Source organism: Eurosta solidaginis, chromosome 5, assembly GCF_040869045.1.
Source record: "Eurosta solidaginis isolate ZX-2024a chromosome 5, ASM4086904v1, whole genome shotgun sequence".
Classification (NCBI taxonomy): domain Eukaryota; kingdom Metazoa; phylum Arthropoda; class Insecta; order Diptera; family Tephritidae; genus Eurosta; species Eurosta solidaginis.
In genome coordinates, this window is record NC_090323.1 from 11,238,616 (window position 1) to 11,255,858 (window position 17,243).

At 33.5% G+C, this 17,243-nt stretch overlaps 1 protein-coding gene across 26 annotated transcripts in view; it reads left to right on the top strand.

Moving 5' to 3' along the window:
- Positions 1 to 17,243, top strand: part of nrm (neuromusculin) — an 819,260-nt gene that overhangs the window by 483,953 nt on the left and 318,064 nt on the right. For 17 of the 26 annotated variants that reach the window (XR_010953392.1, XR_010953393.1, XM_067786931.1 and 14 more), the window contains one exon: positions 15,389 to 16,785. Coding sequence is in view for 24 of the 26 variants with exons in the window: in XM_067786931.1 (XP_067643032.1) it covers positions 16,620 to 16,785 (166 nt within the window). In the remaining 2 variants the exon portion in view is untranslated. The remainder of the gene's footprint in view (positions 1 to 15,388; positions 16,786 to 17,243) is intronic. The other 9 variants (XM_067786937.1, XM_067786939.1, XM_067786936.1 and 6 more) reach the window with 8 other exon arrangements.

Sequence of the window (17,243 nt, forward strand, 5' to 3'; positions counted from 1 at the left end):
ATGATGTCAACTGCCGTATCCATCTAATATGACTTGTTCTAACGAAGAACCGATAGTGTATCGTGTGACATAATCTGACTCCTATGGCGGTATGATATTGTTGGAATATACTAAAATATAATGCAACTCCACAAACCAATAGCATATTGTCAATTACCTTTTCGTCTATTATTATATACCGCTTCATTAGTTTGTATATCCATAATAATATACCTACATTGTTTTTTTTTTCACAATGTAATAAAATCTGAGTTAATTATATACATTTAAGCTTAATAAACGTGTTTTTCTTAACGGCTCTAATTTTGATCCTCGATAATTCTCTAACAGATATCAACTGCCTTATCCATCTGATATATTTTTTAATGAAATATATGGCGTTTTCTTTTCTGAAAATAATTTCTTTCTGTATGTTTTTATTTACTCTCTCGTAAGTATGTGTGTTCTTTTCACAAAATATTTCCTTTTGAATAAGAAAAGGGCTACCATTACCTACACGCTCAGTTATTTTGCGCTGCACCAGCTGCTGTAATTTAAAAGATAGAAACTAAGAGTGCAACATATACGTATAATTTTTTCTAGTGAAAATAAAATGCCAATAGTACTTTGTCATATCATGTGATATGATCTGATTCTTCTGCAGGTATGATAAAAATTGCTTTGTAAATCTGATATGATTTGCTCTTATGTTCATATAAATAAGTGGACAGTTTTACATTTATCGTTTAAGTGAAAATGGTTTTCATATAATTGTGAATAAATAAGAAAATGGTTTTCTACACGTGATACACGTTTAACAGAACACTGGTTCTGGGGCAATATTATGTCGTGTGATATTATCTGATTCCATATATCGTCGCCCGCTTGCCAGAAATATGAATGTGCCAAAATGAAAATGTTGGGAAATCGAGTTTCAAAGTTTATTGCTCTCTCAGAATTAGAAGAATTAGTTTCTAGTGTAAAAATGTACTTATCTATTATACTCACACTATGCTCTTTTAACTGAGATAACTGTTTTGCTCGCATCCCTTCTATTCTCAGAGATTTAGCATATTAATTTTTCTGGCACAACAAAATTTAAAAACCTGATATATTTTAATGTTAACACATCTATACAAAAAAATTAAAAAAGTCGGATCAGGTAAATCTGCTCATGGTTTCTATGCATTTTGATGCGCTGAATCCGAATAAGCTATAATAATTGGCCCAACTGGTCATGCTGTGGCCTTAACCTCAAAGGAAGTAAAAAATCGCTGCATATTGATTTTTAATAACGTTAGGGCCAAGCCAAGACCGGTTCTGTTGGCGGATTGGGATTCAGAGCATCACAGTACTTGTGAAAACAGCTGCGTTTTACTTATCGAAAGTATGTATGTACATAAATCAAAAAAGTTACACATTCAACTCAATTTCTTATACACTCTTGTGTTTTTATTTAAGATATTTTTACAAATATAGAATCAGAATCTTCTGAAATGTTGGCTTCGGGAACAGCGTTGCCCTCAAGATTTTTATAAAAATAATGATATTATTATTGTGGTCTAACCAGTTTTTCACACAATTTTTCCAAGTTTTTTAGTTTTGATTCGGGAAGAGGCAATAGCTTCGAATAAACCGGTATGCCTTCATTTAAACAACTATTATTTTTAGGATATTAAGCTATTAAAAATTCTTCATCGGTGTAATTTTTTTTTGAATAATACCAGGCACGTATACCCGAACGATGGAACATACGAATATGTGCTGTTCTTATTTTTTAAAAAAATTTTAAAAATTGTTTAGCCATAACAACAAATGTGTCATACTCTCCAGATTTAAGTAGAACCTAGAGAAAGTAAAGGGTAATCCAAAGAGGCCTCTAACACAAAATCGGAAAAATTGCATATTCATGCTTCTGGCTAGCGGGCGACGATATTATAATACATTTTAACATTTTAGCTAGATATAGCGACGTAATATTTCAACCGTTAACCTTGCGGCCATTATAAAAATGGAAGTGGATATTCATTCATTAACAATGCTCCCTAACCCCCCCCCCCCCCCCCCCCCCCTTAAAAGTTCAGACTTATGGTTTCATATTCTTGTTAAGATGATGCGTCCTACATCTTTCCTAAATATATTAAATACCATTTAATTTTACAGGCATAGATAACAGTATATAAATATGTAAATTTTCCAAAAAATTTATCTTATCAGCACTAAATTCAGTGTAATTAGTTTTCTCAGTATTTCATTTTATCAAGTTATTTTTCTTTGATCTCACTTTTTAATATACCTGACTTTAACTTTTAAATATACGTACATACATGAACAACATACTTCTCATAACGTCGCCCATTTTTACTTGCACTTCAATAAATACAAGCATTTATACGCCTACAAGCAAACAACCCACAAACAGGTGTGTCCATTCAAGCAAATCCACAACATAGTTAATGTCCGATTAAATAACATTAAAGTCATCCTTAAGTGTCTATATATGTGTGTATATACCTAGTTATTGAAATGCAAACAGTTCATTCTGCTTGCTCGATGGGCGCTTACATTACAGCCATTCATCCTAAGTCTCTGCGTTCTATTTTCATTCCTAATAACATAGCATTTTTTTCTCCCAACCAACACAAAGTTTATACTCTTCGGTAAATATATAGCAGAATTGTAAATTAAGTATTCACCGACAAACATTAAACACACCCAGAAAATATTTTGTATACATGTATTTGTGTGTACGTACCATTGTAGATGAATCTATACCCTTAAAGCAAAGCAACTAACTCTGTTGCAGCAAAGTGGGTACTACTCTGGTTCTCATGAAAAATAAGAAGTGATTCCTCATACAACAATATAGAACCAGGTTTTTATTTCTCTAGATGTTGCCATAGCACCAACCAAGTGAACGTTTGACCCTCTGGTAATGACAAATGACTTTTACTCATATTCAGTTACAATTGATTATTTTAATTTGCAACTGAGTACTCTCAATTAGAAACACAGATTTCGCATTATCATTTGATGCTTTCACATTTAGAATTGATTATTCTTAATTGAAAGTTACGCTCTCGTATTTCCATTTGATTATATCTTAATTGTAATTGACTATTCTCCATATTTAATATGGAATCTTGTTATTTTCATATCATGTCTTCTCATTTACAACTGACCATTCTCAATTATAAGTGGCGATTTCCCATTTTTATTTAACGTTCTCCCATTTACAACTGACTATTCTCATACTGAATTGATGCTATTGTATTTAAAATTGACTGTTCTCATTGCCGTATTTATAGTGAACTCTTCCCATTTTCATAAGACGTCTTCTTATTTCGACCTTATTAATATCAGTAACAAGCGATGCTATTTTACAATTATTTGCGTCTTTCGAATTTCTTATTGACTAATCTTATATTGAAGTGACACTCTCACATTTAAAGTAGACTCTTCTATTCACAGTATTACCTTATCTCATTTCCAACAGACTTTTCTGAATTACAAATGACGTTTTAGCACTTTCAGTTTCTTTTCTTTTACCACTGACTCTTAACATACTGAACTAACGCTTTCGCACTTGCATTCCAAAAAGCTTAAAAAAAATCACAAATCGCCACAAATCAACAGGAGAATACAGGTGCAGCCAAGTGACATGCTTTTAATATAGAAGATCATATGTGACAGCTTTGTATACTCGAGTCGTAAGTGTGCAGCTGTGAAAGGATAAGGCTCAGGACATCTATGCTTTTGTGGACTCGAGAAAACAATATCTGGGCAAGGTTTTATATGGCTCTAGGACATCATTATCACCGATATCGTACAAGGAGCACTAATGATATCGTTGGGATAGGATATTCTTCTTTTCATCGTGAATGTCTCGAAAGACTTAAGATGTGTTGTTCGTTACCATGATGAAAAAACTTTCAACAAATTAAATGAGGTTACGCTGCAATGGCAACCCTTAGCCAGTAAAATTTCCCCGATGCTTTGGTATATAAAACCGATTGACGTGAAAAGCGCCCAACCAGATAATGAAGTAAAGACATAGGGCCCATCATCTGCTCTATCACCAGTAGCCAAGAAAATTTAATTTGTCATGCTTTCTTATCTACCGCAAACCTGCGACTTGCCAATCACTAGCACAACAAGTCATATTACTGCATAAACGCCATGAATACAAAGCTGCGGATTGAAAAACAAACCTAACAACAACAGTACTAGTAGTGCTAAAATTATCAAAAAATTTTGACACAGTCAATCACAGCGCATTACTGCAAGACTTGAAAGGGTCTACTCTCCCACCTAGTCTCAGAAGGTAAACCCTAAATGTTTGAATGGGCCGGTAGTACAGGAACGTAACATCAAAATCAAGATAAATTAAGCAATGTGTATAGGGTGGTGGCTGTACCCACTTTCATTTAATTTTTAATATGGAAGCTCCCCACCAGAAGGAGATACAATAATAACGACGATAACTTCACTATAACGGCAACAATTTCTGCCTTTCAATTCATGCAGTACCCAGATTGGGATTCTTAACAGCTAACTAATTAATGGTGCAAGTCCTGGGAAGAAGTTCGGCACACAAGAATTTAGCCCTTTGAAGAAAAGTTCATAAACAGGCTCTAAACGTTTCCGAATCCATTTAAGTTTAAGTCGTTACCAGTCTGGTCTTCTGAGAACTACTTACGCAACTAGAACGACTCCTAACATCAAATTCCAAATTTTAATATTTCACTACAGGTTCTCTAAAGGGCAGCAAATGTCGTGAATTAATGGTGAAAGACTGAAAAATGATTGTACTTGTGTGTGTTTGAATATGTTTATGGGTGTGTACATACATTTATTGTTGTTCATAAAGATTAAAGCGCCCAAAAGTTGACTTCATTAAGAGCGTAAACTGCTATGAAAACAAGTAAATAATTTATAAGCTTTATTGTATAAGACGCATGCGACCGCTAAAGAAGTAACTAGAAAAAGGAAATAGCAACAACAACAAACATCATTAGGAATAACAAGCAATAGCTCAAACAGAAAAGGCATAGAAAACAAAGAAATAACAACAACAACGAAACAAAAAATGCTGTTTTTTTTTTTTTTTGCTAAGGACATTGCGAAAAAGGTTACCATGAATAGTTTTCTTAACTGCACTAGATAACTGACTAGCTGACGTTTTTACTTCCAAAATTGTTGTTTCTTACTTACTTGTTACAGTTTTTATTTTTTTGCGCTCACAAAATAAAGTTTGATTTTTTCGCAGTTTTTTGGCTTTGATGTCTATTCAACTAGAAGGCACATGTGCACATACGTATGTATGTGTGAGTGTATTTGTAATGCGCTGGCTATTTCACTGCTGCTCTCAACTTTTCTAAATACTTTGTTTTTGCACAGTTAGCCCTTCATTTAGTTTTTTTCTTTCAAATGTCATGATTGAGCCACACTTAGAACAAACATACGCACGTAGAAATTCACGTACGACATATACAGTTTTTTTAAGGGCGATTTACAGTGATTTAGAATGAAAACAGAAGTAAAGAAAAGAATTTTTTTTTTTTCGAAGAACTTTTCTTTCTAAAACTCCCAGAGCCCCCGTATCTGATGTTGTCATGGTCCATTCTTCTGCACCAAACAGCAGCACGGGTACGATGAGTCAATTCTAGAGCATGATTTTCTTTTTCCGTTAGTTTCAGTGAGAGTATTGTTCCAGGGAGGTTAAGTCCCGCAGCTAAGTTTCTCGAGCGTCAAGTTAGAGCAATCCCATGGAAGAGGGTCACCTTTTCTGAGACCTTGTTTAGTATCGAACAGCTTTTAAAGGTCCTTCGCAATTGTGACTGAGCTGAATGTGTTGCTTTACGTAATTTTGCTCAGCCGTGTAAGCTTGGAGGGGAAAGCAAATTCACACATAGTGGCATATAGGCATTTTTTTTTCTGGCTTTACAAGGCGGCTTTAAAATTGATGAAGAGGTGATGTGTGTCATCTATTTTTTGCGAATCTTCCAAGATTTGGCGCATTGCGAATATTCGATCAATGATGGCTTTACCAGTTACGAAGCCGCACTGCTAAGGTCTAATTTCTTAGACATGTTATCGATTTGCTACGACAATTTTTCGGCTTGTTATCGAAATGTTCTCGACGTACAAAAGCGTATAGAGACGTATAGTTACAAATTGAATATCTCGAGTACTTGATACTCAAGCTTTTTTTCCGCCACGGTCCAAAAATTCTTTGTTTCCTGCCAATGCGAGATTCTATGAAAGCAATGTGCAATGGCAAAAACTACAACCGCACAACATCAGAACAATTTTAGTAATCCCTTAACTTAGCTCAGGATTAACGATATCATATCAAAATCTGACAACAAACTCTTGTAGTTGATTGATTACAAGCGCTTAAGCTCCCCTGCTGGAATTCTCCTCTCAAAGTTGCCGAATTTCCACGTTCCTTTTTAAATGAGTGTTCAGGTCTCAAGGTATGCAATCTAAAAATTGTATTGATACACTCAGTCTACATACATAAAGTCCTCTCGGAGAGTGGAGCATAAGTAATAATGCTATTTGGTAGCTTTCTCCTATTTCTATATTTGTCGAAAGCGTTCTCCTAGACAAAACCTGCGGATCGAGTGTATAATCAAACAGCTTATTGTATGAATTAAGCGGGGACTGCCCTTATTGCTTTTAAATGTATGAAAACATTTATTTGAAGCAATTTTTAATTTATAATTTATTTAATAATTTGGGAAGTTGCTTAAATTTTTTCCCAAATTATTAAATAAACAGCTTATTGTTTTGTGGGAAACTTCTCGATGGCAACTTCCTTCTTATATTCTTCTTCTTCTTTAAGCAGCAAAACTAATTTTTCCGAGCGCATTTTTGGTGCAACAGCTAATGCTTGTAATAAATATTATTTACTTAAAAAGTGTGCGAATGCAAACCACTGTGCCAAAATTTCCAACTTTCACTCCAAGAAAAAATCGCCCTAAGCACATACATATTCAAGCACACACATATTCAAACACACACATATTCAAACACACACCTTTGTTTCATGCATGCACGCCTGCTTCTTACTAGATCAAGCAGTGGCACCAGGGCGTATGAGCGACATTGACGTTTGTTTATTTGCTCATACGAAGCGCGTCATGGACATATGCGCTTACTTGTGTTATGCCATTACTATGGACAGAAGTTTGATTTTATTTATTCTTAACGTCGCATAGAGGATACTTTTTATGCACACATACATTTACAACGATGTACTTATATTTCATTTTCCTACTGTGTTATTTGATTTTTTTCCATTCCGGTTTCCTTAGACATTTCACTTATTTTTCCATCACCCTTATTATTCAAGCACAAGTATGTATGTATGTATGTAGTTTTGAATGAATGCATGTAGATATGTGTGTGTTTGCTTATAGCTACTTTTTCGCCTTTATTTCATTTTTGGCTTTTGTATAAATTTTTTATTTACCAAGAAAGTAGTTGCTTTGGTGATTTTTAAAGTATTTTGTGTCTGTTGAAATTGAAGGGTAGTCATGTTAGTTAATATAAAGGGATTTTATTTTTGTTCTTTTTTTTGGCTTGAAGGTTTTGTTATTGTTATGAGACGAAGCAAAGTAACTACAGAAATTGACATGACAAAATTGTAATAAAATACTGCATATGATGAAGGATTATTTTAAAATTTTTTTTCTTTGCGTTTCGTTCCCTTTCAGTGTCTTTATTGAAAAAGAAAAGGCCGTATAATGACTAACTAAATATACTCAAAAACAAATGTATATACAAATATTAAAGTGTGCATGCATCAAAGCTGAAAATTTATTTAGGATTATTTCGTTCAGCTTTCAGCAAGTACGGGAGGAAACGCTGATGAAATCCAAGTAAATCTTTACGAGTAGCCTTTTTTGGAGTTTATGTAATTTTATATTTGTATTCACATTACAAATTCTCTACAAAAACAAGCATATATAATCACTTAGTGTGCATTTACAAGATACTTGATTTTTGTGAAATCTTAATTTAGAACTAACATTTTCTCATTCGCTTGAAAACAGTTTTAAATTTAATATTCAAATGAAGAACTTCATATTTTGTTTGTAATGATGGCAGAACTATTATTGAAACTAAAATTAAAAAAAATTAAAACGGACTTTATACAAAGGAACTGAAGAAGAGAGAGTAAATTCTAGAAAAAGAAGGCATACTTTTTGATACAATTGCGTCATATACTTACGAACATTTTCAATTTGCAAACGATATTTATTCATTTGAATACAATTGAGATATTATGAATAAAATTACAAGGTATATATTTCAATTATTAGACAGAGTTTCTTTAGTATTTTATTGAGGCCCAGTTTTTAGTGCGAATTTAAGCTATATTTGAAGTTGACTGGAGTTTAACTTTGCCACTTTGTTCGAAAACAAAAATATTTACCGCTCATCTTAGCTTAATCGGCCGCAGTGGCAGGGTTAAACTCTAGCCAACTTTAACTGGAGCTTAAACTTGCACTGAAAAACCGGACCTAAGTCTTGTAATTTTACTAACTTTTTTTTCCGCGTCTTTTTCTTTGTTCACATCACCGTCTCCGCGTACCTCAGCGATTTTTAAGAGGATGGCGATACCTTCTGAGTTGACATTTGGTTTTGCTGAGCTGACATTTCTTTTTGATAATTGATGTATATTGGAACGATTTTCCGTCATCCCTTTTCAAATTTGGTTTGAATACCAACCAGTTTCGGCGTTGTGCCATCTTCAGTGTCATTATTCGCTTACTATTTTATTTGAAGCTCGAACTAACTAAGTATTTAAAAAATATTATTTGATGTTATTATTATAAATATTACTAGGCCTGGAAGCACTGCGACCTTTGTGCAGATCTATTGTTCATGACCTTTCAGCCTAATTTTGTACGTGGAGGCTGTTCAGGCTTTTTACTCCTTTTTACTTTTGATGTCATCTACAATCCAAATGTTTAAAATTAAAAAAAAAAAAAGAGATATTTCTCAAATAACTCGTACAGAAAAGGCAACTGGTACTGAAAACAGAACCGGTACACCAAGTAACTGGTACAGAAAGGCAACTGGTACTGAAAACATAACCGGCACACCAAGTAACTGGTACTGAAAACAGAACCGGTACACCGAGTAACTGGTACAGAAAAAAACCGGTACATGAAATGAATATGGTACGGGAAAAATACCGTCAAAAAAATTACTGTATTAATAATTATTACTTAGTTAATTTTCGTTTAACCGTTCTCAAAATATTGGCCGCACGTTACTTCTAACTGGATTCCACTGTACTGAAAGCCAAAATAAAAATACATATGGAAACATATGTAAATATGACCCAGACACATGCATAACCGAGATATCCGCCACCAGCTACCCACAAAAGTTGATATATTTGAGATGGTACTTGAAGCCTCTTTAAGCGGTGACCGGAGTGCATACTACCAGATGACTTCTCCTCTATAATCCTTGAAATCGCAAATTGTTAGAAAAATCGCATTACAACGCTCTTGGCGGAAATAAATATGCGATTTTAACATGAAACAACTTTTCATGACATGCCAATGTCGCAAGTCTAGAAGACATGTTAAGCCTGCCTAAACATATTAATTTGTATTGCTTTGCCAACATACATACCAAAGAACCCTTAAGCATCTACTACCCTGCCATAGAAACGAATTAGTTTGTCGTCTTAAATCTTATTATTTATTAAGTTTCTTTCAATTTTTTCTCTTATATTTTTTTTGGTTTTTTCTAACTAACTTTGTTTATATTATTCTTAAATACATGGTTAAAAATTTTTTCTGACGGTTCTTACTTTGCATTTCGTTTGCTCCCCAATACATTTTTTTTTGCTTCGAAATTGTGTTATAATTATTTAATAAAGTTCTTCTTGTTGAATTGACTGGGGTGACTTCAAATAAAAATCATATTCATTTAGCTTTGCAGTTGTTGTTGTAGTTGCTTTGTTATTCTCTTTAGCTTTAGGCATTGGCTAAGCATATTCTGAGAAAATTTGATTTGGTATTTTCGTATTTTTTTTCTTCTCATTTCCTTTTTGGTCAATATAACCTTTTCTTGTTTGCCTTAGGCGTCCTGGTTATCTTCGTATGCCAGACTGACCATTTGTTGTTTCGGAGTAAATTCTCTTTGCGTATTTAATTCTAGACTTGAGCAGTGGTTGAGAGGAATAAAGAAATACTTGAAAAGCAATAGCTGGAATATAAATGTCTATGTGTGCTTATATAAAAGGAAAGTATGTATATTAAAATTTTTTGAGCTTTTCTAGTTTTCAAGGTATTGAAAAATTGCAGCATTTTTGTAAAGCACAGTTTTGTAACTATTGTTTCCTTAACACCTTAACGCACGGGTATTCTTTGTTGTTGTTTTTGTACTGATAAGGACACTCCCCGAAAGTTTTGGGAATTATTATTGATGTTGATGGTCCTTTGCCGGATATAGATCCGATAAGTTATGGTAACAAGCACCATCAAGGTACTAGCTCGACCATGAGGAGCTTGGTGTCGCGAGCGCTTCAACTGCTAAATATGTGTATTATACATGCATATTTGTCACATGCTTCACCTCGCGTAGGTGAGGTCTACAATTGGGTTGCGAAAGCTATACGTTGCGCTTATCAACCCCTTGAACCCTTTGGGTACTCGTCTCTTCAGGTTGTATGGATATATTTGCGTATAACTATTTGGTCATTAATAAAGCAAGTGCTTTTTAGGTTTTTGCAGCAGACTGAAAAGCGTGTTGATATTGATTTTGTTTTCGGGTTTTAAAACTCAGAGTGTTATCGATTACTGTATGCCGTTCCGAAAAAACACCATTCAAGTACTAGTCTGAATAGCTCGGGAACATTTAATCAAGTCGAACTTTCTAGAACTATGGATTTTAGTCTTCTCCTACGACAGGCGTAACCTACGCGGGAATATTTCAAGCCCCTTAAAGCGCTGGGTTATTTCTACTACGTTTTTCAAAATTAATAGTTCTGTTCCAGTTTTCAGACATACTTGTCTCATTTTGCAATATTAACGGTTTTTAAAACTAACGTTTAAAATTTTTTTATTCGGTTTTAATTTTCAAACTATTTCCGTTTTGTTTTTCAAAACAAAGTTCGAGTTTTGAAAAGTATTTCTGTTACATTTTTCAAAATCATAGAAAAAACGATTTCTCTTTATGTAAAATTTTTTTTTTTTTTGATTTAGGCCAAGGATTTCTCTTTATGTTGTGTTTAGCTTTCTTTTAGGTTTCGGTTCAACACTATGGTTTTGAAAAATGTTTGTTTTGGCTTCATTTTCCAAAATTGCTTTGTACCCGCTTTTACTTTGATATTTCAAAATTTAGAAGTGCAACTGTTTAAGTTTTATTTTCAAAACTTATACTTTTTTCACAATTTTTTTTTTTTAATTTTTTGGTTTCACATCGAACGTCTTGGGTTCAAGTCCAGGCTTAGCAACATCTAAATTTTTGTTTTATTACAACTTAGCTCTTATTTTTAGAATAGTTTTTTCAACCTTTCTTGGGTATCAAATTAACAATATTTGCGGCTTTGACACGAAATTCTTTTGTGTGTAGAAAAATGTTTTAAGCCCAGCTTCTTTCATTATGTAACCACTCTGAATATGACCCTGAATATATTGCCTAATCAAACAAATAAAATTTGTTTGCTGTGGGTTATTTTCGGAAATGCTTATTATTTTCTTTACTCGTGTTAAGAATTATCAAATTTTAATATCAACATACTATGGCGCCTAAATGTGTGCCACAAATAAGAATATGCTTTTAAGGTGCTTTCGCTCTTTGCTGAATAATGCAAGAAGGGAATCATTCGAGAATATGAGAAGCACAACAATATTTGCAAGTGTGCTACTAGAATATATTGTCGTATTGGATAACAAATATATTTTATTTATTCATATTTTTATATACTAAATTTTAACCTTGTAGCATATAAATAAATGCGTGTACTATTGTATAAGGATGTCATATCTCTATATCCATTTCCTTGTGCACAAAATATTTGATTATTTTCGACTGAGCTGATCATCAACTCTTTTCTGCTGCTGCTTTGATTGTTGATTTGTTTATTTGTCAATAGCAGAGAAGATATACATACACTGAAAGAAAAATCCTGATAAAATCAACCGAAATACGGGTCAATTCAACCGAAATTTCTGTCAATTTTTATCCATCGCAACAAGATGTTGAACCAACTGCGCACAAATCGTTGATTCGTAATTGTCCGTTTTAGTAGTCGAATGAACAAAAAAAGTTGTAAATAAATGTAAGGTGCGATAACCTCCGAAGAGCTTCTAGGCCGAGCTTCTCTTCCATTTTCCGTCGTGCTTCTCTTGATTTTCCCTACAAATTGGTCGGACGGGACCTACATGCTTCATGCCGACTCCGAATGGCATATGCAAGGCAGATGAGTTTTCACTGAGAGCTTTTAATGGCAGAAGTACACTCGGAGCGCTTGCCAAACACTGTCGAGGGGCCACCCCGCTTAGAAAAATTTTCTTCTAATTGAAAAACCGTATTTCAAAAATTTTGATGTTGCTTTGCCCGGGGTGCGAACACAGGGCATACGGTGTGGCAGGCGGAGCACGTTACCATCACACCACGGTGGCACTTACCAACCGAACGTCAATTGGGCTACATCAAATATGCTGGCACACATTAAACATTATACACTTTATTATATTGTTTTATTAAACGCACTTTCACCAAATTTTATATTTTATAATTTATTTAATTTATAGTTTTGAACTTCGCTTTGCATATAGAAATGAAAATAATGGTAACGAAACTGATTCTCAATTCTTTTAGTTGCAGCACAGCTCATTCTCAATTTATTCTCTCGCATGTAGTTGCCACACTTGATTGTTTCGAACAAAACTTTTAGTATAAATGTTTGACGTAACATTTTAAAAAGAGAACTTGTAAGTTATAGAAAAGTAAAGAATCAAATCGCAGGAAGGTAATTCACCACTGGAGTAACTCTACATGTAATTCTGCAATTTTAATTTTGGTAACACTTTAAGTTGAAACGATTTTTATTATCTTATTAAATTCGTTCACGTGAGTGAAAATTCGTAAAAACTTGAACAAAATGTTACTAACTTTGGAAAAATTCCTGTTCGTTCAAACAAAACTTTTGCCACAAGAGGGCGCAATTTTGCATTTCGCTTGGGCGAGAAGTTGCAAAATTGTACCCGATAGATAGGTGTCCCGGTATCTCATAATTTTTGCACAGTCAATTCAAAAAAGGGTCTTTTGTTTTGTATTTCCAACTGAAAAACTAGTTTTTGTTGTTTTCCCATTTTGTGTGTTTTTTCTTTTTTATGGTTTTCTTATTTTGTTGTTTTTTTTTTAACAAGTGGCACCATCGCCATAAGTACAAAGTAGAGAGCGAAGTGAGCGTAAAATTCTCTTTGAAATTTGCTCATGTATTGACAGTTGATCGCCGTTGAAATGACCCGTAAGATCAGTTGTGTTAACAGAAAAATCAGTTAGATTGACCAGGAATCTGTCAATTTTACAGAATTTTGTTAACTTAAGAGCGACAATTTCTCTTCTGTTAAAATGACTAAACTAATTTGTTCTTTTGACAAAGAACTCGGTCGAATTAGCCACAATTCGATCAATTTTACCGAATTTCCGTTAATTCAAGAACAACAGAACCGATTTGTTGATTTTACTAGCACCATTTCTTTCCGTGTACTTATATTTTTTTTTTTTACTTTTACTTTTATAAAATTCGCAATAACGCACTTTTGTTTGTGAATACAATATATTAAACTAAAATTGATATTGCTGCTACTCGAGCATAAATTTTTAAAAGATTTGTGTTTCAAATTTTTAGCGTCAACGAGTTTGCAAAGGCAAAAGAAGGTTATACATAGGTATGAGCAAATTGATATGTTCTATATAAATACTTATCTGAAAAAGTTGCCAACTTTTTTCAAGTTTGTTTTTGAACATCATCACAAGCACAACCGTAAATGAAATCAGGTGTATATACAGTTTTCATTTAAGAAGGATGTGCTGTGGTTTAACTAACAAAGAACGGAGCCATTGGTTCCCAGCGTATTACTCCTGATGTTTATTTAAAATGCTTCGCGGTCCTGCGCCCTCCGTTTGAGGTAACAGCGACATTACGATTGCTTTGAAAATTTAGAATGTTGTTGTTTTGAATGTTACGCATCCGCGATGAAATTAAAATCATGCCGCTACATCCAAGACACTAGCACGTGAACACACTTCATCCTTTCTTTCTGTACTTTGCACTTTCTAGATTTATTATATTCTCTATGAGAAACCGAAACAAGCAGAGTACGCTTTCAACAACTATTTAAATCGTAGTCGCTTATTAATTGTATTAATTGAAGATATAGGTTTCTGAAACTAATTTCTGTTTGCGGTGCCCGTTTTATTGATTTGAATGCTCGTAGGAAAAATAAGGCCTTTCATACTTTGAGCTTGATTTTCATCTGCGTAAGCATAGACATTGGCGTCGTATAAAATATATCTAAATGGCCGGAGGTTTCACTAAAAGTCACTGTTATTGGCAGGTGAATGGATCTCTTCGCGCCTAACAGTATGCAATAATAAGCCAGTTTTACTGGATTAGAAGCGCAGTCTTATGGTTACTTATTCAAGCCATTTTTAATTGTGGTATTATTCTGTTTCAGATAAACCGAATTAACATAGTGTGAGCTTTGATGTGTTTATTGGACATATTAAATAATTTGTTTCTAGTAGTAATAGAAATGCCTAATATATAGCTGACCATATTATGCACGTGACTTTTTATAATTTTAGGCGCGAAGCATACACAACATAAATTTAGTGAGTGTCTTCGGAGCTGAAAAACTAGTCAATAAACCAATTATTAATTTATCATCAACTATAGTGATCATGCTGAAACTTGGTTGCTTTATTAGTTCGTTAGTTTTACTACAAGGTAAAATAAGCCATGTGTAATTTGGTCTCTCGAGTTACTTTTCTCAATAAAGGAGAGGAATGTGGGTTCATGATGGGTGTTCTCATTGAACACTGCCTTCTGGCGTCACATACTTTTAAATAAGGCCTTGTAAGCGATAGCAGATGAGGGAAGTGCTGGATGGAGGAGGAAACAATCGAGCACCTTTTGTGCTCGTGCCCTACGCTCACAACAGATCTAGCGGCAGCAAGAAGCATAGGTCCCAGAAAGTTTTCAGCATTTCCCAAGAGGACGGATCTATTTTAGAATATAAGCCCTGGTTTCTAATAGGGTTTTTAACTTACCACGCTTCTTTTAAATATTTCTATTATTCACAGTGATTTTCTTTAAATACCATCAACTAATTAATTATTTTTCTTCTTCTTCTCTTTGCAGCAAGAGCGCATACCCAGAGATGCAAAAATTAGCTATCGAATGAAAATGCAAAAACTGAAATCATCTTAATTTTTAAAAATTCATTAAAGTGACATCATGTTAAGTGAAGGCAAAGAAAAATAACCTAAACAAAATAGTGAAGAAAAGAGTCAAAGCTAAAAAAAGTAAAGTATAAAGTTCAAAGGGGAGAAAGTAAAAGTTTATGCAAATATTTATTAACAAAACGAAAGAAATTTCAAATATACCAAAGAGTAAATAAATTATACCAAAAAGGAGAGTGAAATCAATAACGCCAACTTGGAATTTAAATGAATGATATTTGTGCTAAGAAAAATACACACCTGTTACACTCACCAGTACACTTGCACGCATACATACATATATACCATTGCGCATACAAAACAAATTTATGCAAACGCAAACTTGTAGATTTGATTGAACATATGTAAGTATTTTTTTTACAATTTCACATTGAACAAGAAGCACAGTTATATAAAAAATATTACAAAAAAAAAACAGAAAGAAACAAATTAAATAACAAGATTTCACATAAGCAAACATATTCAAACGAAACACCGAATGAAAAGAATATCAATGTTGCAGCACGTACGAAAGTAGACAACGGGTTAGAAAAAACGAGCTACAAATAAAATCCTACGACAGAATACAACGACATATATATGCCAAAATCAATGACGAATAGCTTGACGAAAGTGAGGAAATAAGAAAAATATTTGAACTAGATGAAGCAGCAGCAATAATAATAAATAAGCAAATCTTTAGTATAACAAGCAATGCCAATGCTAATTGCACAACAAAACAACTAACATAGTAACAGGAACAAAAACAGCAAATAAAAGTTTATTTCGCTTTGAGAACGTAGTAAAAAAAAATATTTAATAATAATATGCAAAAAATGCACACAGTTGAACAAAAAATTATAAAAAGTTTTGATTAATAAAAAAAAAAAAATACTTTAAATAAATCCCCAAAAATTGGGAACAAATTTTGATTGTAAAAAAATTGAATCAGAATAAAAGCCAACTAATATACTTTACAGGATTTTTTTTTTTTAAACCATAACAATCTGGCTCACAAAACCACGCAAAACAATTTCAAAGCTATTGAATTTCAGCTACAACAACTTCAATCAAAGCTTTGTAATTTAAAGCAGCAACAACATTAAAATTTACAATTTACCAAAAAGTTGACGCAACATTTGCAAAGCAATATGTTGCTAACAAGACGAAGAAGAATGCCACCACCACCAGCAACAATAGCGCTGAATTCGGTCTCAATGCATTTAAAACCCACCAACAGCAACAGTACACCAGTTGGCATACTATTTGCAGTTTTGCTGACATTGGCGTGCTTATCTCAAGTTCAGGCAGCTATAGGTAAGTGAAAAAGATTTTGAGATAATTTATTTAGTTTTAAAATAAATACGTAGTTTGTACTCGCAAATTGCAACATATTTTTCGGAATTATTGGAAACGTGAATGGCAAATGAAACTTCGTTTTTTTGTTTAACTGCCAGCTAAAACTGAGCATAAGTTCAATAAATGCATATCCTCTGAGTTTATTTAGGGAAAGTTCTACCCTATAATTCAGCGAAGATAGTGAAGTTATGTTGCTATTTCTCGAACATGTACCGCAACAATCTTTAAAACTACTTGACGTAGACAAAGATGTGTAGTTGTTCAGGCAGATAGAAAAAAACGCTGTTTTGGTGTGAAGTTCAGTTCAAAAACAGCCTCAACCAGACACGTGTTAGGCAAACCCCCAGTAGAATGTTGTGAAGAATCGATTGCAAGATTGCAAGTTATAATTTTTATAATCATTAAGACCCGTGAGT